The sequence below is a fragment of the Trypanosoma cruzi genome, genomic scaffold, assembly GCF_000209065.1.
Source record: "Trypanosoma cruzi strain CL Brener 1047053516579 genomic scaffold, whole genome shotgun sequence".
NCBI lineage: Eukaryota > Euglenozoa > Kinetoplastea > Trypanosomatida > Trypanosomatidae > Trypanosoma > Trypanosoma cruzi.
This window is the reverse complement of record NW_001849570.1, coordinates 153,741-175,906: the sequence shown is the minus strand read 5'-3', so window position 1 is coordinate 175,906 and position 22,166 is coordinate 153,741. Positions and strand designations below refer to the sequence as shown.

At 54.3% G+C, this 22,166-nt stretch overlaps 6 protein-coding genes and 2 pseudogenes across 6 annotated transcripts, besides 17 other annotated features; all 8 read left to right on the top strand.

Moving 5' to 3' along the window:
- Positions 1 to 4,411: part of a sequence feature (areas not merged during assembly with more than two copies in the genome that could not be assigned to a particular haplotype) that runs on past the window's edge.
- On the top strand, positions 344 to 2,461 carry Tc00.1047053510013.120 (surface protease GP63, putative; the record flags this gene model as incomplete). Its single annotated transcript, XM_813430.1, has 1 exon — positions 344 to 2,461. The coding sequence occupies one exon, from the start codon at positions 344 to 346 to the stop codon at positions 2,459 to 2,461; it is 2,118 nt and encodes a 705-aa protein (XP_818523.1).
- Tc00.1047053510013.110 (mucin TcMUCII, putative) lies at positions 4,174 to 4,773 on the top strand (the record flags this gene model as incomplete). The annotated part of the gene is made up of 1 exon (XM_813429.1): positions 4,174 to 4,773. One exon carries the CDS (start codon positions 4,174 to 4,176, stop codon positions 4,771 to 4,773), a length of 600 nt encoding a protein of 199 aa, XP_818522.1.
- Positions 4,412 to 4,627: a sequence feature (heterozygous, Esmeraldo-like haplotype).
- Positions 4,557 to 4,676: a microsatellite.
- Positions 4,628 to 5,081: a sequence feature (areas merged during assembly that could not be assigned to a particular haplotype. This can correspond to areas where the two haplotypes were merged or to regions with more than two copies in the genome that were merged during assembly.).
- Positions 5,082 to 5,770: a sequence feature (heterozygous, non-Esmeraldo-like haplotype).
- Positions 5,312 to 5,731, top strand: Tc00.1047053510013.100 (uncharacterized protein; the record flags this gene model as incomplete). Its single annotated transcript, XM_813428.1, has 1 exon — positions 5,312 to 5,731. One exon carries the CDS (start codon positions 5,312 to 5,314, stop codon positions 5,729 to 5,731), a length of 420 nt encoding a protein of 139 aa, XP_818521.1.
- Positions 5,771 to 10,550: a sequence feature (areas not merged during assembly with more than two copies in the genome that could not be assigned to a particular haplotype).
- Positions 5,901 to 9,762: a mobile genetic element.
- Positions 10,551 to 10,945: a sequence feature (heterozygous, Esmeraldo-like haplotype).
- On the top strand, positions 10,837 to 11,706 carry Tc00.1047053510013.70 (mucin-associated surface protein (MASP), putative; the record flags this gene model as incomplete). Its single annotated transcript, XM_813427.1, has 1 exon — positions 10,837 to 11,706. The coding sequence occupies one exon, from the start codon at positions 10,837 to 10,839 to the stop codon at positions 11,704 to 11,706; it is 870 nt and encodes a 289-aa protein (XP_818520.1).
- Positions 10,946 to 10,951: a sequence feature (areas merged during assembly that could not be assigned to a particular haplotype. This can correspond to areas where the two haplotypes were merged or to regions with more than two copies in the genome that were merged during assembly.).
- Positions 10,952 to 12,556: a sequence feature (areas not merged during assembly with more than two copies in the genome that could not be assigned to a particular haplotype).
- Positions 11,076 to 11,108: a microsatellite.
- Positions 12,557 to 13,408: a sequence feature (heterozygous, non-Esmeraldo-like haplotype).
- Positions 13,409 to 15,704: a sequence feature (areas not merged during assembly with more than two copies in the genome that could not be assigned to a particular haplotype).
- Positions 14,109 to 15,278, top strand: Tc00.1047053510013.50 (trans-sialidase, putative; the record flags this gene model as incomplete). The annotated part of the gene is made up of 1 exon (XM_813426.1): positions 14,109 to 15,278. One exon carries the CDS (start codon positions 14,109 to 14,111, stop codon positions 15,276 to 15,278), a length of 1,170 nt encoding a protein of 389 aa, XP_818519.1.
- Positions 15,705 to 16,124: a sequence feature (heterozygous, Esmeraldo-like haplotype).
- Positions 16,087 to 17,364, top strand: Tc00.1047053510013.40 (mucin-associated surface protein (MASP), putative; the record flags this gene model as incomplete). Its single annotated transcript, XM_813425.1, has 1 exon — positions 16,087 to 17,364. One exon carries the CDS (start codon positions 16,087 to 16,089, stop codon positions 17,362 to 17,364), a length of 1,278 nt encoding a protein of 425 aa, XP_818518.1.
- Positions 16,125 to 17,177: a sequence feature (areas merged during assembly that could not be assigned to a particular haplotype. This can correspond to areas where the two haplotypes were merged or to regions with more than two copies in the genome that were merged during assembly.).
- Positions 17,178 to 17,977: a sequence feature (heterozygous, Esmeraldo-like haplotype).
- Positions 17,978 to 22,166: a sequence feature (areas not merged during assembly with more than two copies in the genome that could not be assigned to a particular haplotype).
- On the top strand, positions 18,134 to 18,865 carry Tc00.1047053510013.26 (annotated as a pseudogene).
- Positions 20,125 to 21,984, top strand: Tc00.1047053510013.13 (annotated as a pseudogene).

The window sequence follows — 22,166 nt, the reverse complement described above, 5'->3', positions numbered from 1 at the left end:
TGCCACTGGCGGATGTTGAGTGGATGGTCACACAAATATTGCGAAACCACGAGGTGAGCAGACCAAACACCCCGCGTGGAGGGAGGGTTGCGGCTGGTGAGGACTCTGTGCGACGGTAATGTACGTTCTCTCGAGGACGGATTGACGGATTGTCCATTTGATTGAATCGGTGCGCACGCTGTGTGTATGGCCGCCTCTGTGGTCTCCTGTTACTCCGCTGCGTGGGCCGCATTCTGACGCATTACTGGCCTAAAGCCATTTTGTTTTTCTTACTTTTCTTTTTTCTTTGTTTCTCTCCTCCCGCATCCAGGCTGCACTACTGCTACTCACAAGAAACCAAAAAATGCAATTTACTCAAGTCATGCGCCAGCAACGACACGACACACCGCTTTTCCCACTCGCGGTGTTGCTGCTGATGTGCTGCGCCAGTGGGTGCGTTGCCGCTGCACCCGCCACACAATACCGCTGTGGGTTTGACGTGGTGATGAGGAGGAGCGGCCGGCTGCCGACTGCGGTGGTGCGTGAGGTGCCGCGCAAGGGACAGGGCGCGATGCAGGCGTACACCGTCGCCACGCAGGATGACGACAGTGGCTGGGAGCCGATCCGCATGGCGGCTTCCACGGAGGATCTGGAGAGAGGCACGAACAAGAGGAAGAAGTACTGCGAAGAGGGAGAGGATGAGTGCTACAACGCCTTGGGGCAAAGGGTGTCATGCAAAGCAGAGCATTTCCTGACGGAGGCAAAGAAACAATTGTGCACTGGAAAGATTCTTCCCGGTGCCGTCAAAGTGCACGCTGAGCGACTCCTTGTGAAACCCACTGGTGGGACGATAACTGTACCGAGGGCTATGAATGGACCGTGCAGCCACTTTATGGTTCCTACCAGGCACAAGAGTGACGGTGTGCCGAATGCAGATTTTATCATCTACGCTGCTGCTAGGCCATCGGGCACGGATAGCAGGGCTGTGTGGGCGGCCACGTGTAACACATTGACAGATTTTTGTCCTTCCATTGGCGCCATGAACTTTGATCAAAAGTACTTGACTGACACGGCGTGGAGCGTTCGCGTTGCCGCACACGAAATTGCGCATGCACTTTGGTTCAGCCAGGAGTGTATGGAAAAAAAGAGCCTGGTGAAGAAGCGAGAGAGAAGTGTGCGTGGGACGCACCGCAGGATGGTGGCAGGGAACCACGTTCAGGAGAAGACGAAAGCGCACTTTGGTTGTGAGACTCTCGAGGGCATGGTGCTGGAGGACGAAGATGGCCCTCGGGAAAAAGAAATCCCTCACTGGAAGGGACGCCACGCGCGGGACGAGCTGATGGCTCCCGCAGTTGGTGCCGGCTACTACACGGCTCTGACGATGGCGGTTTTTGCGGATATGGGATACTACCGCGTGAATTGGAACATGGCGAAGCCGATGAGCTGGGGCCACCGCAGTGCCTGCGACTTCCTGGTCAAGAAGTGCAATACAACCGATAATCTTGCCGCCAAGTATCCTCAAATGTTTTGCGATGCTACCGACACAGAGACGCTTCGCTGCACCTCCGACCGCCGTCACGTTGGGATGTGCACTGCAAGCATTGTTGAGGGAAAGGGGAGTCTGGTGGATAAGGACGTCTGCCCTGTTGTTTCTTTGGAATTTCACGAAATATCGTCTGGGACAACGTACAGGACGTGCTCGGACGAAAATGTGGATTATCTCCGTGGGTCGCTGACTGGCGGTGGCTCGTGGTGCCTGGACGCGGAATTACTGGAGACGAAGGACGGTGATGGCCATAAAAGCGTCAAGGGAGTGTGCGCGCAGGTGTCGTGTGAGGAGGGCACAGTGAGGATGAGGCACCTCGGCAGCAGTGGGTTTCAGCCTTGCCCTGAGGACACTGACATCCCAGTGACGTTGAAATATTTTCAGAAAGATGGGAAGATCAAGTGCCCCACGTACGGCGAGGTGTGCACCATTGCCGCGAACGGCAGCAGTCTTGTCGTTCCGAGTGCGTTGGTGGGTAGACAGGGTGACGAGCAAGAGGAGGAAGCAGAAGAGTCTGCGGTTGCTTCAGGGTCGCCTTCTCCGGAGAATACTCGTCCACAGTTGTCTCCTGTGGCGTCTGGTGCCTCCATTGAAAAGGAGCCTCCCGGTGCTTCGGCAGCGGGTGTCGCTGGTGGTGGCCTTCATGCCGGTCCGAGGGGTGATCCGGGGTGCGGGCCGAAAGTGGGGACAACACTCAGCGGCGAGGGAGGAGACCTGGCAGTGGAAGCGAGGGAGCCAACAGAGCCTCCGGCCCCGACGCTTTTTTTTTTTTGCGCCATCACCCGGCGAGGACGTTGCACGAGCGAAGGGCGACCCGCGGGCGGATTGCCCAGCGGTGGTTCCCAGTGTCTCCGCGCCTGCCACTCCGATTCCGTCCGTCAACGGCGACGATTTTCAGGTGATACCCGATGCGTTGGTACAGCAGGCCGACAGTGATGGCGGTGTGGCTGCTGCTACTGCTGGCCTCATTCCCTTTGTGCTTCTTGTTGTGGTCGCTGCGGCGGTAGTGGTGGTGCCTCTTTGAGCAGCCGCGGCGGCTGGGCGCAGTCAAACTGCGGCAGGGCGACAGTATTTACTTGGCACATTGGCCCCGCACTCAAGATGTGCAAAACCGTAGCAATAACACTATAGTACACTCACCGCATTCCCCATGTCCTCCTTTGCTTGCGGGGGATGGGCAAAATGACCGGTCTTTTATTGCTTTGTTTGTTATTCTGGGAAAAGGTGTTTTTTTTTGTTTGTTTAGAGGGTTTAACTTCCGTGAAAACTGTGTGTGAACGAAGTAACATGGAGAGAAAAGACATTTCTCCACCACATGTATACACGCGTTTTTTGATGCGATTGGGACGAGGGGAAATCACCGTACTCTAATCATGAGTACAAAGTAAAGGAAATGTGCTCCAATGGAGGCGGGTTCGTGCCAGCAGCTGTTTCCCTGAAGGACAGGGACGACTGCCTCTGCCTCCGCAATTGGTGCATGCGGCTTTATCTTTTACACTTTTGCTTGGTTTTTGTGACTTTGCTTTTGTGTGTGCGTCATTGCGAGAATGTGGAGCTTAAATAATTTCTGTGCTTCGGCTTTCAATCTGTATGCGCCCCTTTTATTTTTCTGCCTTCCCAATTTTTTGCATCCGTTTTTGATTGGCTGTGTGTGTATTTCGGGTGCTCTGCTGCACTGTGGGTAGTGTGTATTAATTCCCTCTGTCCCTGCTGTTCTGATTGTGAGAACACGCTGTGGGTCAGGGTGCATGGCTCCGTGGTTGCGGCACTATTTGTTGTGGTTGCATTGAGGCAGCCCCGACAAGACTGCCAACGTGTGGCTCTTGGGTGTCTCGTTGGGCTCTTTTCCGTCTCCTGCGCGATGGACTCCCATCGTCGGCGCACTCTTTCGTGCAGTGGCGTCAGCGCAACAAGGTGGCAGTTTTGTTGTTGTTGCTGCTTCAGCTGTTTTGTGTTTCCCTCTGCTATTGTGAGGTGCAGGTGTCGGATGTGGCGGCAATGAGCCGAAGATAAGGAAGGAGGAGGAGGATGGTGCGTGCGGGAGGACCCTGCGGTGTTGCAGCGGTGCGCAATGTTTGCGGGCTTGATGCGCCCCTTTGGTGCATGGCGTGTCTTGGCGTGTCCCTCTTGCCGTGTGTGGTGCCAGCCGGCTCTTCACGATTGTGGCAATGGCGTGTTGACAGCTGTGTTTGGGTTGGCGTTGGCTGTTCCACCCTCTGGGGCTACGAGGGCGTATGTGTCACAATGAGCGACACCAATCGCGCACGACGCCTGGTCTGCAGGCAAGTGACGCACCGATTGCCGACGTGGCGCGGCCCTCTTGCCTTTTCGTCCGTCTGGTAGCCTACAGTCTGATGTCTAGCCGTAGTGGTCTTCTCTTTTCTCACTCATTTTGTGTGTGACCGCATGCACTGACCACAACAATTGTACAATATAAGTATTACAGAGTGCAGGTTTGTGTGTCTGTTGCCGTGGATTGGAGTGTGTGTCGTGCGTGGTGTGCGGCGTACGGTGCATGCCTGGCTGCTGCCCTCTCCTCATGTGGTGTGCCCTCTGTGTGTGTCTGTCGCACCTCTCGTCTCCCCTGTTGCTCTCCATGTCCCTCACTGTGCAGGTCAGCTCCACACCACTGAACGACCACACTCACGATGATGACGACGTGCCGTCTGCTGTGCGCCCTGTTGGTGCTCGCCCTGTGCTGCTGCCTTTCCGTGTGCGCATCAGACACGCAGTCGACTGAAGTTGTAACTGGTGGAAGCGGCGGCAGCCCACCGTCCGCTCCACCGTCCCTTGCATCAGAGAGATCACATGAGGGGGCCGGTCCGTCAGGGCCGCCACGTCCGGGATCCGGTGCGGTTTCGGGAAAGGTTGACAGAGAAGGAACATCTTTGAATGGTAAGTTAATGCTATCAAATGAAGCAACCATTACCGTAGAGACAGTAGATAGGAACGGTGCGACAGCGCCTGGGAGTGCACACACAAGTCTCTCAGCAGACCAAACAGACAATCAGCCGACTGAAGCTTCTGCCGAGACGACCACGACCACTACAAAGGCACCAACCACGACGACCACCACCACGACCAAGGCGCCAGAGGCAACAAGTACGACCACTACAACCACGACTACAGAGGCGCCAACCACGACGACCACCCGCACACCGTCACGTCTTCGTGAAATCGACGGCAGCCTCAGCAGCTCTGCGTGGGTGTGTGCCCCGCTGCTGCTCGCCGTATCCGCGCTGGCGTAAACCACTCTGGGCTGAAGAGCTGTGTATGCGGGCTGTGTGTGCCAGCACTCAACCGCGGGGATTTGTGTACGTCCTCTGTGGTCCGATGAAACTAAATAAGAGAAAATAATGATTGTGTTTTGCTTCATTTGGTTCCGCTGCGCTGCTGTGTGCTCCGTGTTGCCGCTCCCCGCTTCCGTCACGTTGAACGCAACCCAGACACACTCATATGCACGACACGCACCGCTGCCGTCCTGCCTGGCTGCATGGGCGGAGCGCCGTAACTGTTTTTTTTCAATTGCATTGAGTGGGCGACCTCTCTCTCTCTCCCTGTGTGTGTGTTTTGCTTTACGGGAGCAATGAGAGTGTGTGCGCTGGTCGTCCCACGCTTCGGCTTTTGTTGTTGTTGTTTTATTGTTTTATTGCTTTTCTTGTGGTTGAGTGCACCCATTACCTTTTTTTTGTGGATTATTGGCATGCTTTGACTGCGTACGCCTAAATTCTCTTTTTGTTGTATTTTTTCTTTTGAGATATTGTCAGTGTTTCTTTTACGTAAAGCATGTGTCAGTTGATCCACTTCACACCACGCTCTGCAGTGCTGCTGGTGCCTCTGGTTGTGATGATGTTTGTGATGTGTTGTGCTGGCGGGTGCTTTGCTGCCAGCCTGAAGTACTCCTGCTTCTCTGACAAAGCGATGCGTGCGGACAGGGCGAAGTCGATCCCGACTGTGGTGAGGGACGTGCCTTTTGGATCTGAGGGTGCGTCGCAGACATGCACCGTCATTGGGAGGAATGGATGGGCGCCCATCCGCATCAATGTGTCGACAAGGGACATGGATGGTACCAGGAAGTATTGCAGCTCGGAGCGGTATTGCGCAATGGATTCATTGGTGGCAATTGCGAGTGTGAAGGTGACGTTTTTCTATGCTGAGAAAAGGGAGGTATTTGTTTTGTTATACTTTGCTGCCACTGTTCGTTAATGGCCTGCGGGCTGTCCGTAGCGATGTGGCCGGTTTTTCCGTCTTGAACGATGCTGTCGTGCGAGAGGGTGTGTTCCCAAATAGTCGGATGCTCAGTTGTCGAGGACGGGGGCATTCCCACAGCGTGTGCGGCAGGTCCTCCCGTGTATTGTCGGGGCTCAGCGGCTGGTGGTGGTTGCAGTAGCGGAGGAGTGGCTGAAGGGCTATGGCTGTCATTGGAGCTTGCAGAGGTGCGTTGTCCGTTTTTTGCTCGTTGATACGCTTGACATTTTCGGTAGTGACCTGCGCGTGAGGCACTTGTTGGGAAGACCGTGGAGCTGTCTCAGAATCCACATGTGAGGCCTTCTGCAACGATTGGACTGCCAGGGTTAGTGCGTCGGCCGTGTGCCTTCATATTGTGGACGGACGAGAAGACGCTGCTGCAGCTTGGGCAGGGCGACGTTGATCCGCTGCTTTTCATTCTACGAGGAGGTGCCGTGGACACGCCAGGTGGAGGTTCCGGAGGAGGTCGGGGCGGTCCTGCCTCTTCAGTGTGGGAGAGGAGCAGCACCACCGACATAAAGGGTTGCTTGTGATCTGCAGGGCGCGTGCCGGTATTTCGAGGAGTGGGCAGGAGTCGCATCGCACCTGCGCACGAAGTCCTGATTCGATGCCCGATGTTTGCCTGGACACTAGGAACGGTCTTTTTTTGCGCCGACGAGCGCCTGGCGTGCGGTGTGTGCGCCTTCCTTTCCTCCTGGACTTCCTTCCAGTACAACCTCTTGACGGCGGCAAGGAATTCCACGTGCCAGATTGGGATGCCTCATTGCTGGAGGGATCGTGCAATCGTGGCTTCTTCGTCAGCGGCCTCAGTGCGTGGGATACCGCGGTGCGATGGGGAAAATATAAGGTCTGCAGGGTGACCTCGCTTTATTAAGGAGAGCAGCATAACCCAAATTTCTTCAGCAACGCAGTCACGCATGGCCAGTGGGGCAACGCGGAGCGCCTCAATTGCCGAAAGGGAGTCCGTTGCCACCGGGATTTGTGTGGGCGATTGGGATGTTTCCGGATGAGGAGGTATGAGGTGTCTAATGCCATTTTCAGTGGCAATTCACTCTGCTCTCTATGAGCACGCGAGTCTGCCAGCTGCTGCACGATGGTCCTCCACAGGGAGATCATTTGTCTTTGTGGGGCCGTATAATGGTGCAGCGAATCCAGATGCGAGTTCGGCGAGGGATGAAGAAATGTCTGTCCATAATTCAAAATTATAATATTCTAGAGAGGAGTAAAGGGATTTAAAAGCCGTGCGCTTGCCATCGTCAGAGGCGTCGTTGGCAAAGAGTGGCTGATAAAATTCCACTTTATTGCAACCCACGGCGTCCCAGGGAATAATTCGATGTTGAGTAATGGGAGGAGCGTGATTGTGGTTGTGTGGTATCCCAATAGTGCCACATACGCGTTCTAATCCATTAATAACGGCATCTTTTGAAAATGGATTGATGTCGCCGCTTTCCTATGCATGGACAACGGCATAAGTTCCGAGTAGATAAGGGAGTGCAAATCCTCGTGATTATGGAAACGTGCATGGTGTTCGTGTTGATTGGTTTCACGGAGCCAGAGTATCTTCCGGAGCCGAAGAGGATTAGCTTCCAAGCAGACAGATGTATCTTCCGTTGGTGCACTAATGCCAAGGGATGTTGTACAACTGTCGCGGTACAGTACTTCCGTATTATGGAGGTAGATGTAGGCGAGGCATGGGAGAATTGACTTGCCACTATATAGTGACACACCATGGACGTATCCAATCGAAAAGGATTGCATGGTGTGATGGGACGCACCAGTCTGTGCGACCAGGCGTAATTGACAACGGCGTGGCATGGTCTGCTTTGAAGCGGTGGAAGCGTGCGGACCACAATTAAGGAGTTGTTCAACCGTGGTGTCCAGCAAGCGCACTGGGCGGGACTGAATACGTAGGTTCCCATTGCCAGGAAGGAGATCGGCAATTTCCTTGTCAGACCGTGTGTGTGAAGAGATGTAGAATAGAGCAGCTTCACTCTTATCAACGTTGATTTTGAGGCTGTGCTCGGCAGCCCATGTCGTTATAGGTGAAAGGGCAGGTTGCATTGCCGCAGCACATGCATGGATGTCCGCACCTGAGGCAACAAGTGTGAGGTCGTCAGCGTACATGAGTGCGGAGGCAGAATAGATGCTGCCCATGCGGCGCAGCAGATCATCCACACAGTGGAGGAAGAGTTGGGGTCCCGGGACGCTGCCTTGCAGTACTCCGGCTGAGGTGAGCTGTTTCCGGGAGTGCTGTTCGCGAGTGCATACCCTAACATAGCGGTCCCGCAGGTAGTTGTGCAGCCAGCGTTTGGTTCGGTGGCCAAGGCGCGGGAGTCCGTCAAGCATGCCGAATAACTTCCCATGGTCAATGGTGTCGAACGCAGTCGAAAAATCAGTCAAGGCTACGAGCGAGCGATGGTGACGAGGGTGGCATGTGTGGGGCGCCGCCTCCAGGGCGCTCATACTCCACAATGCCAAACTCATTCAATCCATGAGTAATTTTACCAATAACAATTGTCGCCACGTCCGATGTAGAACGCGAAGGTGTAAATTCAAATTCACGTTGATGGTGCGGCAATAACACTGACAGACGGCGGTGAATCATTCCTTCAGTTAATTTAGTAAAGCAGAGAGTAGCGTGATAGGTCTGTAACTCTCTGGGCGGTATGGGCCCTTCCCAGGTTTGGAAATGGGAATAGTGTCCACCGTATTCCAGGAGCCAGGCAGGCTGCCATTTGCGAAGGAGTTGTGGATCATCGTTCTGAGAGTGTGCCGCGCGCAACGGGCCCGAGACGGTGCAGGAACTCATTCAACATGTTGTCGTGGCCAGGGGCTGAGCCAAGCAAAGAGTCACGAATGGCCACGTCAAGTTCATACGGCGTGAGAGGTCGATCCATTTCCCAGCCACCAGGGGGCAATGGAGTGCGGTAGCAGTAGCAGTATAGGGTAATGTGACACGTGAGACTCGCACAAAATGATGGACGAGCAGATTTGCCTGTTGCCGAGGCAGAGCACAGACGCGGTCCGAAGATCAGTGCGGAGCACAACTGAATCCAGGGGATGAGGATGCCGCGCCGCCACGCCGCGAAGATATCGCCAGCTTGGGCTGGATGAAGCCCCAAGTTTTTCGCACGGGCGTCCAGAAGCATAGCGAAGCCACGGCGTAAGGCTTGATTTTGTTCCTCCACATTTTGGATGAATTCGTCTCGAAGCAGGCTGTCTCCTGGTGAGGCAATGTGTGTGCTTTGCGTGCTGCTTCTGCGGCGGACTCGGCTTGTTCCATTTCGTTTGTCCAGATTGTTTTGGGCTGTCACGGCTGCCGCGCGGGATATGGCGCTCAGCTGCTCGCAAGATACCACTGCGAACGTCCAACCATGCGGACGCGGTGGCAGGGAGTGTTTCACACAACGAGGTGGAAGCAGGCCAATCCGCCTTACGCAGGGCAAAGGTGGCTTTCTCCCGCCGAGGCAGCGTGTTGGCTAGTCGCGGAATGCCATCATCCATCCCCACCGAGTAAGATATTAAGCAGTGGTCCTAATCCATGTAGGGGGTGGATTGCCAGTGGGTCATGCGTAGCACGCGATACGCAGTCACGTCAGGGGACGAGACATTACGATGTGTGATCCGTGTTGCCTGCGCCGGGTCATTTGCTAGCCCAAAATCCATGTCAATTAAAGTAGCGGACAAATCCTCTCCTTCAGTCGTTGAGGGTAGGTGTCTGTCTCAGAGTCCATGATGTAAATTCAGTTCACCCGCGATAATCGCTGCGAGCTTAAGCGACGAATGGCAATAATAAACGAAAATCTTTGAACGGTTGCTGTGGGAGGGTTGTAGAGATTCACCACGCAGGTGCTGGGACGGCCCTGTGGAAACACACGGACAGCAATGGTCTCCAGGAGGTCTGTGCCAGGGGGCGTCAGGCACTCGCACGGCAGAGAGTGGCGCACCAGAGCGGCAACGCCACCACCGCGCCCAGTGCGGCCTGAAGAAAGCCATTATAGCCATATAGTTTTGCCGCTGTGGCACTTCGATTATTTGTTTCCTGGAGAAGAACGATGTCAGGTTGGTGCAGCTCCAATCGCGCCGCAGATGCAATCTTTTTTACGGACGAGAGGCCTGCAATGTTGAGCTGCCAAATAGTGATGCAGCCATCCTCCTCGGTGCCAGGGTTCTTGTGGACGTCACCGCAACGTGTGATATCAACGGAGTGACCGCAGCGAAACGGCCGTGCAGTTTTGTCCGACAGTCTGCAGGCAGACCGCCTCACCTCCCCGCACCGGGCATGGCGTGGAACCTTCTCGAGGGGTGGAGTCGTCTTGTTCTCCGTCGTGCTTGCAGCAACGCCCTGCTGCGGAGTTCCTATACGCAACCAGAGCCCCAGCACCGCGTCAAGGTACGACTTCATCGCTGGGGCTTACCGAATGTTGTCAAAGACATCATTTTAAGTCTTTTTGCTTGTTTCCTTTCTTCTTTTGCTGTTTGTGTTTTATTGGAATAATAATTATCTTTGTGTTTTCCCAGTGGCTGTTTAACTGCTCTACACATCATTATGAGTGACGTGTTTTCCATCTTGTTTTCTTTTTTATCCAGTCGCTGTGCCGGCCTCATTGCTGTGTGTCCCACGGACTGCACGTACGAGGACTGGAGGAACACGCCGGATGCCGGACGAATTATAAGGGATGTTGTGTGGGCTGGTGGAGCAGCATGATATTTTCTTTTTTCTCATGTTATTTTCTTCTATTTTTGCGGGGAAGATGTATACACAAACACACGGTCGTCTATATTGTGCTGCATGGCACATGAAATAAAATTACGAACTAATCTATTTTCTTCATCCCTTTCGGGAGTCTTGCCGGACTATTAACTCAGTTTTTATTTTTATTTCTGATTTGCGGGGTGTGTGTGTGTTTTGCCTTCTTACTGATTCCAACTGCCTCATGGTGTGTGCTGACATTTGTGACTGTGGCGTGACTTTGTGTGGTGTAACGGCCGTGTCTTTGCTTTTGCTCTGCGTTGACGGGGAGTTAGTTTGTGCTGAAGACTACACGCAAGTGACGGGAGTGATGGCGATGATGATGACTGGCCGTGTGCTGCTGGTGTGTGCCCTCTGCGTGCTGTGGTGCGGTGCCGGCGGTTGTTTTGCCAACGAGGAGAGGGCAGGTCTTGGAAGTGGTGGTGAACCTCTGGTGCAATCACAAAAACTTGGAACGCCTCGACAAGAAACCCAGGATTTAAAAGTTGGACCAACAGTTGTTAATGGAAAGATGCCACCCGCATCTTCCACACCTACAGAGGAAGAGGTTGATGATGATGACGATGATGATGATGATAATGAGGAAGAAGAAACGGAAGAGGAAAAACAAAAAAAAATTAAAGCACCAACCGAGACACACGAGGGTAAAAATAATGAGGTATCATCCCTACCACCGCCACCATCGGGAGACCCAACAGCAGAGCGAGAAAACTCACATAATTCAAAAAAAATAACGAACGAAGCCACGCCGTCAGGAGCAGCAATGGAATCAAAGGCACCGGAACAGCCTTCAGGGGATGCTACACAAGGACAGCACAGTCATGACACAGACACAGAGGATCCGACGAAGAATGCAGCAACCGGCAGTCCAGCAGAAACAGCAACATCATCTACCTCTGCAAGTGGTAGCGGTGATCATGCCCAGAATAAGGCAGATGAGGATGATGCTCAAAGCTCTGAAGAACAACACGACAGCCTTGACACTGGCAATACCAACGTTGTTCCAACACTCAGTGAGGAATCACCAAAAACGGCAGAAAGAATCACCACCGCCAACACAACCGATACGGCGACGACTGGCGACAGTGACGGCAGCACCGCAGTCTTCCACTCCACCTCCCCTCTTTTGCTTCTTCTTGTTGTTGCGTGTGCGGCTGCTGCTGCGGTGGTGGCCCCGTGAGGGTGAGGGAGAGAGAGCCGTGCACCGCCCGCACACAAACTCGTCTTTCACTCACTCACTGCGTGTGTGTGTCCCCTTGCATGGACTCTCGCCCTCACCTCATCCCACGAGGCACACACATAATGTGCCCATTGTATATATGCATGCACACCCATGCATGCCCGTTGGTGCTCTCTTTTGCACCACACGCACCGCTGCCGTCCTGCCTGGCTGCATGGGCGGAGCACCGTAACTGTTTCTGTTTTGTTTCCATTGCATTGAGTGGGCGACCTCTCTCTCTCTCTCCCCGTGTGTGTGTTTTGGTTTACGGGAGCAATGAGAGTGTGTGCGCTGGTCGTCCCACGCTTCGGCTTTTGTTTTTTTTTATTGTTTTACTTGTGTTGTGGTTGAGTGCACCCATTCCACAGACTGCGCGTGTGTGATGATATGTGGAATTTGCGTGTGTGCTATCCGTTTCTCTCTGCCGTTGCTTTATTTGGACTCTCTTGTGCTGCACAGCTGCTCTGCAATTATAGGCGCTGACAAGCACACAAGCACAAGCACATACACATGCCGTGTCACACACGCCGTGGAGCTGAGTGAACGCTGAGAACGCACGCACGCACAATATTCTGACGGCGGCGGCCCTTCCTAAGAGGGTTGAATTGAGCCCGCGATTTGTCTTGTTGACGTGCTGCTGGTGTGTGGTCGATTGGGTGGCATCGAGTGTGCCTGGGACAAGTGTGGATTAATTTTTTTCCAGCAGCTGCACGTGCTGATGTGTCTCCGACTCTGTGGATTTGCCGATATTCTTTGGCTGTGCGGGGTGATGTGCGCTGGCGGAGGAGCGGCATCCAGTAGGGACTAAAGTAAAACGAATCGCGGCAGCACGTTGGTGCTGCGAAGGGTGTCTGTGTCTTTTGCGTTCCGCTGGTTGATTTGTATGTTGGTGTTACTCGGTGTGTGCAAACGCGTGGTAGAAGCGCCCGCCGTGACTCCTGCTGCTGCTGGTGGCAGTCGTTGTGTGTTTCGGGTGCACTGTTCTTCCTTCTCGTTCCGTGTGTCTGTGTGCGTGAGTTGTTGTTGTGGGGAGTGACTGCGGCGGGGATGATGGTGCCACTCACTGTGGATGGGTGAGGGTGTTCACTGTTGTGCTCCTATTTATTGGTATGCCTTCTCCTTATTTATTTTTCATTTACTCACGAAGAAGGAAAACAAGCGCTAAACGCTACTGTGAAATTCGAAGGCACTGAAAGAACCAACAACAGCACACACACCGCACACACATATTTATATGCTCTCACGTGTTGCTGCAGTGAAGGCACCCCGCACACACAACCGTCGCCGCGTGACCGGATCCAGCGGAAGGAGGAGGGAAGGAAGAGAGAGTGAGCCGCAGAGGCCCAACATGTCCCGGCGTGTGTTTACTTCCGCGGTGCTGCTCCTCGTCGTCGTGATGATGTGCTGCGGCGCTGGAGTTGCGCGTGCCAGTAAGGCGAGTGATCCAAAGCCTATGGCTATTTTTGTATGGCGGGAAACGAAGGTGTCTTCTGGCGCATTTGAGAGGCAACAGCTATGGAGAAAATGTTGTCAAATCGTTTATCGTTCATTCTCTTGTTGAACCACTATGGCTTAATTGTGGGTATTGCCAAGGCCAATTAGGGAGTCCCTTCTAGTGCCAGTGTTGGCATTTGGGCAAAGTACTTGAGTTTTACACGGGAGGAGTGGGAGAAAGGAATCGCAGCGGAGAGCGTGACAGACTGGAGGACGGTCATTGCCGTGGAACGAAGAGAAGAGGCGGTTCATGCGTCTCAATTGAACGGTCCCAAGGCGTTGACGAAAGACGGCAATATTTTTCTGCCTGTGGAACGCCTTCCTGCGAAAAATGCCAGCGCGATTTTGGAAACTCCACACATTTGGGAGCTTGTGCCTGTTTTGGGTGACGTTTTTGGTCTCCAACGATGTGGGCAAGCGCATTACGTGGGGTGCTGGGAGCCCTTCCAAGGCTGTTTTTGACGGTCAGCTACGAGCGGAGTCATGGAATGGGTTCTGGGGTATTAGCGGCAGGGGCGTGGTGGCGAATGGCACCGCGATTGTGTTTCCCCTTGTGGCTGTGAAGGGGGACAACACAAAAGTCTGCAACATCATCCATTCGAAGGGCTGTGGCGGGAATTGGGGGTTCCCTGCGGAGGGTGTTGTTGACGGGATTGCGCTGATCCCAATATTTTCGAGTGGGAGGGAAAACTCCTCATGGCCGCCACGCATGGGGGCCATGACGGGAAAGTACATGATTCCGGTGAAATGGGGAGGAATGGATGTAATTCGGCGGAGCACATTTGAATGTCTTGAGTGAGGCCTTGAAGAGTGCTACGACTTGTGGCCGACTCGAAATTGTGACGGCATCCATCGAGGGGAGGAGTGTAATGCTGTTTGCTTTTCTCAGGCAGAATAATATTCGGAGGGCCACGAGCGTGTTGCGTCTTTATATGACTGATATGAATCGATTTTACCCCATTGGACCGTTATTTGCTGATGGTGTTTTCAAAAACGCAGATACTCTGCAGTACATGGGTGGTGAAGTGTTTGCCCTGTACGAGTGGAATGCAGGACAAGGGCGTGTTGTGCTCGCACACCTCACTGAGCAACTGGATGAAATAAATACTGCGCTGAGGAATTGGGATGCAGTCGACAAGAAAGTTACAACGCCTTGCACTTCCACCAGCAAAGAGGGAACCGCATCCGACGGTGCCTGCAGCACTCCTACGCCCGCGGATGGACTGGTCGGATATTTGTCCAACGAGGGTGAGAGGGATTGCTGGGTGAACGAATATCTCGCGGCGAGTGCCACGGTGGTTGGGACGGCAACGAAGGTTGAGGGCGGTGCGACGTTTGAGGGGCCTGGGGTGTGGGCAGAGTGGCCTGTGGGTAATCGGTGGCGAGATCAACGATTCCACATTGTGAAGAAGAAGTTCACTCTTTTGGTGACGGTGACGATTGGGACGGCTCCTGCGGGCAGCGGCAGCGCCCTTATGGTCGCTGTGGGTGGCGCTGGGAGTGTGAGGATGGTGGGACTGTCAGTCACGGCGGAGAATAAGCGGGAGGCGACGTTTGACGGTGAGGCGGGAGAAGTGCAGCACGGGAACTGCGGGCTCAAGAGAACGTACCGGGTGGCATTCGTGCTCCACAACGGCATGGGCACCGTGTGCGTGGGTGGCAAAACTTTGGGGAGCTCAGCAACGACAGTTACACGTGGGGCGCAGTTGCTCGACGTCTCATGCTTCTACGTTGGAGGTGACGGTTGCGGTGGCTCAGGCTCCAGTCAGGTGACGCTGACGCATTTCTGTCTGTGCAACCGCCCACTGACCGGGCAGGAACTACAGATGCCCCTTTTGCGTGGCAAACAGACTGAAGCGGGTTGCAAGGAGGGAAAAGCGACACTGCGCCCCGGGAATTTTGCGGCCAAACTGCCACAGGATCCGGGCGTTGACGCGGCTGCGGGGGAAATGTTGCCAGTGCCCGCCAAGGGGGAATTTGGCGCGGGAAACAGCACCACTGATGTCAATGGCTCTACTGTTTTATTGTTCCCAAAATGAATTGGTGACGGTGCCGTCCATGGGTGTGTGCCTTGGGCATTTTCTGCCCCTACTTCAAGGAGTGTGTGGAGACGTGGCATTTTTATGAGCCGTAGAATGCGGTTGTGCGATCTCTAATGGACCGTACGTGCCGCTTTTTCCGCGTGTTTTCTCTGCTTTATTTAAATGATTCATTGTCATTGTCTGCTGCTGCTGGTGCACGGATGGGATACTCAGCACCCCTTCTTTTCCTTTTTCCGTCCGACGGTTAATCGCCGTACATGTCATGAGTGACGTGTTTCTTACTTTTATTTGTTGTTTGTGGCCCACACCGTCGCCAGCCTTACTGCTGTGCGTGCCGTGGACTGCACAAAAAAAAGGGGGATTGGAGGAACAGGCCGGATGACTCACGAAATGTGAGGGGTGTTTTGTGGGCTGGTGGAACAGTACGATCTGTTTTATTTTTGATTTTATTGTTTTTACTTGTGTAGGCAATATGTATAGACAAAAACACGGTCGTTTTGTGCCACATGGCACATGAAATGAAAGTCGTGCCTGATCATTTTTTCATTTTTTTACTTTTTGGGAGCCCTTCCGGACTCTCAACTCTGTTGTTGTGCGTCTTTACTTTTTGGCTTCTGGTTTGCAGGGCTGTGTGTGTTGTTTGCAATCGCACCGATTCCAACTGCCTTATGGTGTTGCTGAGATGCTGTTGTTGTCACTGCTTGGTGGCGTAGCAGCCTTGTCTCTCTTTTCTCTTTTGTTGCTTCGGCTCTGCGTTGACGGGGAGTTAGTTTGTGCTGAAGGCTACACGCAAGTGACAGGAGTGATGGCGATGATGATGACTGGCCGTGTGCTGCTGGTGTGTGCCCTCTGCGTGCTGTGGTGCGTCACTGTTTTTGGAATTGCAATGGACAACCGCTGCGTTGAGGATGATGGGAACGTATTGACGCACACGCATAATGGAGGAAATGACAGGCTGCGCCTGAAGGCGGATCGCGGGTTGATTTCCACCCGAATGGGATTAATAAAGGCGATTGCAGCTGGGGATGACAGTGAAGATGAAAATGGTAATGCCCCATTGGAGGAGAAAACAGCGCCTGGTGGTGAGCCCGCTGGTAGTGGGGACAATGAAACGCCTGGCCCAAAAGGAGGGAATGGTGCCGCAGGTGCAGCAACACCAACCTCGCCGTCTGAACCTGGAGTGCCAGGGGCAGGTGCAGAAACCGGGCAGTTACCTGCGGCTGGTCAAGAAGGGAATGAAAACAAAAACGTGGATCCCAATAACAAAGCGGCAACGGACTCCCAAGACCAAACCAACGATCAATTGTCCTCTTCATCTGGCAGCACTTCCACTCCTTCTGGTGAAAAACACCCTTCGACGGGTACTTCCGACATTAAACAATTGCCCACGGAAACGCTGAAGAACGGGGTTGCTGGCCCTCGCAATAAATCTGGCGATGATGGAGAGAGAGACGAAGAAGAAACGAGAAAAGAAAAAGAAGAAAACAAATTACAACCCGAGACACAAGAGAGGGGAAATAATGCGGAGGTACCACAATCATTACCCGCACCACCATCGGGTGGACCTGCACCACCGCCACCACCAGCATCAGCAGGTGAAGAAAGCCCAACAGCAGAAAAAGAAAGCTTACAGAAAGTAACCAAAGCAAAAAACGAAAACACACCGTCAGAATTCGAGACTGACTCAGAAGCATCGGAACCACCTTCAGGGGATACTACACAAGAGCAGCACAGTCATGACACGGACACAGAGGATTCGACGAAGAATGCAGCAACCGGCAGTCCAGCAGAAACAACATCCTCATCTTCCTCTACAAGTGGCAGCGGTGATCATGTCCAGAATAAGGCAGATAAGGATGATGCTCAAAGCTCTGAAGGACAACACGACAGCCTTGAAACTGGCAATACCAACGTTGTTCCAACTCTCAGTGAGGAAGCACCACAAACAGCCACCGCCAACACAACCGATACGGCGACGACTGGCGACAGTGACGGCAGCACCGCGGTCTTCCACACCACCTCCCCTCTTTTGCTTCTTCTTGTTGTTGCGTGTGCGGCTGCTGCTGCGGTGGTGGCCGCGTGAGAGTGAGGGAGAGAGAGCTATGCACCGCCCGCACACACACTCGTCCTTCACTCACTCTCTGTGTGTGTCCCCTTGCATGGACTCTCGCCCTCACCTCACCCCACGAAGCACACACATAATGTGCCCATTGTATATATGCATGCACACCCATGCTTGCCCGTTGGTGCTCTCTTTTGCACGACACGCACCGCTGCCGTCCTGCCTGGCTGCATGGGCGGAGCACCGTAACTGTTTTTGTTTTTATTGCATTGAGTGGGCGACCTCTCTCTCTCTCCCTGTGTGTGTGTCTTGCTTTACGGGAGCAATGAGAGTGTGTGCGCTGGTCGTCCCACGCTTTGGCTTTTTGTTTTTTTTACACTTTTTGTTTTACTTGTGTTGTGGTTGAGTGCACCCATCACCTTTTTTTTGTGGATTATTGGGTTGCTTTGACTTTGGAGACTTGAATTTTTCCTTTTTTTTTTCTACTTTTTTGTTTTTGTTGAGGAAGTGCCAGCCTCTTGTATTCTTCTAAAGCCATTAAGATTGTCTGTGGCTTATGGCATGCGTCAGTTGATCCACGTTAACCCCACGGTCTGCGCCACTACTGGTGCTGCTATTGTGATGATCTGTGCGATGTGGTTTGTCGGCGGACGTCTTGCTTTCACCCTGAAGTATTCCTTATTTCTTGACGATGTGGTGCGCTCCCACAGCGAGTTTTATCTCGTTTACGGTGGGGAGAATGCATCCCAGGGCGCTGGACGCGTTGCAGTTGTGCAGCGGCGTCTGGAAGGACCCATGGTTGTCCGTCCGCATCAAGGCATCAACAACAGACCCGTGTGACAGCAGGAGGCACCGCGGATCCTCTTGGTCTCACGCAATGAATTCATTGAATGAAAACCGCCACTGTGAGGATGGTTTTCTATCCTCTGTGCACGGTAATATCCTTGCCGAGGAGACTATCCCTGCTGCTGTCAAACTGCATGCGGATCGTCTGCTCGTCCAGCCACTGGAGGGTCCGTTGATTGTGTACTCATTTGCCACGGGCAGCGTTTGCAGTTGGTTCACGGTGCCTGATGGGCATCGTTCCACTGGTGTTCCCAATTCTGTCATGGTGATGTCCGTGGCTGCGGCGTCGGGTGGTGTGTGGGCACTGCGGTGCGTCGCGCTGGAGGATGGCCGTCCCGTCGCTGGCACCATGCACTTTGCCAGTCAGTTTTATTTCACGGACGCATCGCCGCCCGCATCGCTGCACACCTGATGGCCCATGCTCTCGGGTTCAACTGCCCACACATGGCCAGCCGCAGCATGGTGAGGCATGTTGCCGGTGTGCGTGGCGGGGCGCTGTTGGTGGTGGTGCACTCGACGAATGCCGCGATGGCTGCGAGGGAGCACCAATATTGCGGCGACACTGATGGCATGGAACTGCAGGATGGCGATGGGGACGGGAGGACGCTGGAGTCCCACCGGTCGCGGCGCCACGCGAGGGATGAGTGGATGGCACCGATTGTGGGCGCCGGCGAATGCAGAGGAATTGCTCCGCACTAAACATGAGTGAATATCCCCACATGCTCTGCGCATTGGGCGTTTGTGCCAGACGCTGCTCGTCGGATCGTTATTTTAGCGGTTGGTATTTGGGAGTATCCATGAAATGCCAGCCAAATGCCCGATGGGCCGTTGCCCCATCACTGATCCCGCACTAGATATGAAGGATATTGACGCTGTTATTTGGAGGGGAGAATATTTTTCTGCGGTGCCTGAGGATGAGCCCTCTTCGTGGTGACTGGACACGCTTCCAACCAACACGACGGATTCGAGGAACCCGGAGGAGACATATTTCAGTGCTGCCATGCATGCGGCATTGAGGTGTCTCGGCATGCAGTTGCATCTGGCAGTGACTGAAGAGGGTAACGTCCGTTGTTTCCCATGCACGGACGCAGCGACGATTGCGTGGGCTGCTCGACCCTACGATGAGGGAAACGTTATTTGCCGTGACCACGCGCAGGTGTGCACGATATCCGCCAGCAGCGGTAGACTACTTCCAGTGGTTTCGTGGGACGGCGAGGAGAGAGCATGTGAAGCAGGACGGTTCCACCGGCATCTACTGAACAAGGATTGCCAGGGGCATCCGTCCCCGTTGCGGAGAGCATTGAGACCGGCCGCGGCACACCACCGAAGGATGTAGACACGGCTGCTCTCCAGAAGCATCCGTCGCCAGAGGAGAAGTGGATCCGGCCAGGATGCCCTGACAGACCGCAAGAAACTTCTCTCGGCGGCAGGGATCGAAGCAGCGAGACGGACGGCAGGCAGGACACACCTCCGACTCCCGGTGATGACACTGTTGCTGCTGCTTGTCCCTGTCCGCTGCTTCTGCTTGCCTCTGCTGCTGCCGCCGTGGTAACACTCCATCGAGTTGCGGTGTGGACGGCGTTGCGCTGCGAGGCGACTGCGCCTCCTCCTGCGTGGCCTGCACTCAGCATTGGATGTCCAATAGAAAACATCCATTTCAATGGGTTCCTTTCTCCATATGCATGTGCTGTGTCCGCTCCGTTTTTGTGTTTGAAATTGGTGGTATTTTCGATGCACACAGCTCTTCTTGTGTTGATTGCCGATGTTGGGGGCATCATATGGTCGTATGGCATTGCTTGTGTGTTTGTTAGATTTTCTGAGACGCACATACACAAAAAGCGGTGCGAGTGAAATGTGCGCACACACAAGGCACACACACACATCCAAGCACATTGTCTGTGTGACTTCTACTTGACATATTATGTGGGGCGGGTTGGTGCGAGCAAGGCCGACGGAAGCGGGCAGCTGTGTGAGCCCAGCAATGGCGTTTGTGGTTGTGTGCGGGATTATATATTCCACCAGATGCTTGACGCCGTTCATGGATCGTCTAAGGTTTTTTTCTGCGTTGCCCATGCTGCGTCTGTGCTGAGCTGCTCACTGCGTCTCCATGACCTCATGGAGCACGGCGTGACGCTGCTCGAGGACCCCATGACGCCGCGGCAGCCGTTTATGAGTAGCCCTGCGCGCCACTTTTTCCCGTGGATGATGCTTCTGTGAGCCGCGTAGTTGAGGATTGGATGGCAAAGGTTGCTTACAGGGATGTACACATCTTTGCGTTGGGGTGCACCCCGCATCGCCGCCTTCAGCAACTCGCGCGGGCTCGGATAGCGCCGAGGGCGATGCGTTCCAAGGACATCATGTTAGACTTTGCTGCCCCTGAGGTGCTGGTGCTCCACCTCAGCATGCAGAATGGGTTCCCTCAGCTGCTGTCGCCACTGTCGCCACAGACTTGAGAGTCCGTTGTGGATGTTGCGACGTCACGTCTTGTGGCGGCTTTTCACGCCATGAACAACAGTGTGTCTGTCATTCGCCAACAAAGCAATGGCGATATCTGCCATGGGTTTGCCGGGACCTTTTTCGAGGGCTCGCCAGGCAATACCACGACGAGCCGGATTCCAATTAGGGGCGCCGACAGTTGCGGCAACCCGGTTTGGATCATCGTTGATTGGGGCTGTGTCACGGTGACGCCGCTGATGTACCAACGCACATGTCAGTGTCTGCTTGATGACCTGATGCCGCTGGGGAAGAAAGTGTATGAGCAGACCTGTGGGAATTGTCTGGGTGCGGACTCGAAGCGGCAGTAATTGATGAGGAAGATGTGTACTGGTGCTCCTACCGTCATTGTTTTCTTGCGCAGTGCGTGGAGGAGCTTTCGGTGGCGCTGAAAAAACTCCACGCGTATCACCCGGGATTGACGCAGGGCGTGGAGCCGAAGGCCAATCTTGCGGAGTTGAGCAGTGCGGTGCGGGCTCCGCCGGAGTTTCGGGAGAGGCAAGCCAGACTGTCGCTGCACATCGATTTTTGCGCGAGGCTTTTGGTACAGTACCGGGAGAAACGACTGGCGGAGGCGCGGGAGGTGGAACAAGACATCGCCGTTGGGCACAAACCCCTCAGGAAAAACCTGGAGAGCGTGCAGCATCTGACGAGGGATGCCGCGATGCCCCGGCCAGTGCGTCTGCGTCTTTTCCTGTTGCTTGTGGCTGCGAGCAGCACCGACGAGTTGACGGAGGCCAAGAGGCAGCAGCTGATCCGAGACGGTGGACTGACGCCCGACGCCCATTTGTTTGCGAACCTTGAGCATGTGACGAGGAGGGCCGGGAGCGTGCAACAATACAGCACGGCGTCGGCGCAGAGCGAACGGAGCACGAGTGCCTCTGCGAGCAACGCCGCGACGAACGGGGATCCGTTTCTGAAGCATGCCTGCATGCTTATGGAGACGGGCAGGAATAGGACGCTGCGGGTTGGGCTGTCGTTGGCATCGATGGAGGGCGATCATGTGATAGGGCCAAATGGCGCGAGTGGTGGCCAAAACAGTGGAGAAGCAGGAAAAAACACCGGACCATTTCAAGGGTGTGGTGGCAAATGGGAGAATCATCCTGGTCTGGGTGGCGGTGGCGGTGTTGGGACGATTGCCCTCACAACTCCTCAGCGCATTGTGCTGCTTGTTTTGGGTGGTGTGGCCTGCAGCGAGAGGCGCTCGGTCCATGAGATATCCAAAAGGCATGGCCGTGAGGTGGTCATTGGGAAACCTCGTTGCCGCGTCCTGAGTCCTTTGTGTGCAGGGACTTGGCATCCTACGGCAGTGGGACTCACGGGCGAGGCGCACAGGAATGCATCGAGTGCCAAAGAGTGGAACAGATGCAACCAGACACGATTGCGGGTGTCTGTGGGGATTGTGTGCGCTTCTTCCTGCATTCCGTTCCTCTCCATGAAACGTTTTACACGATACGCGTGTGTGTGTTTCAACGGCTGCGCTG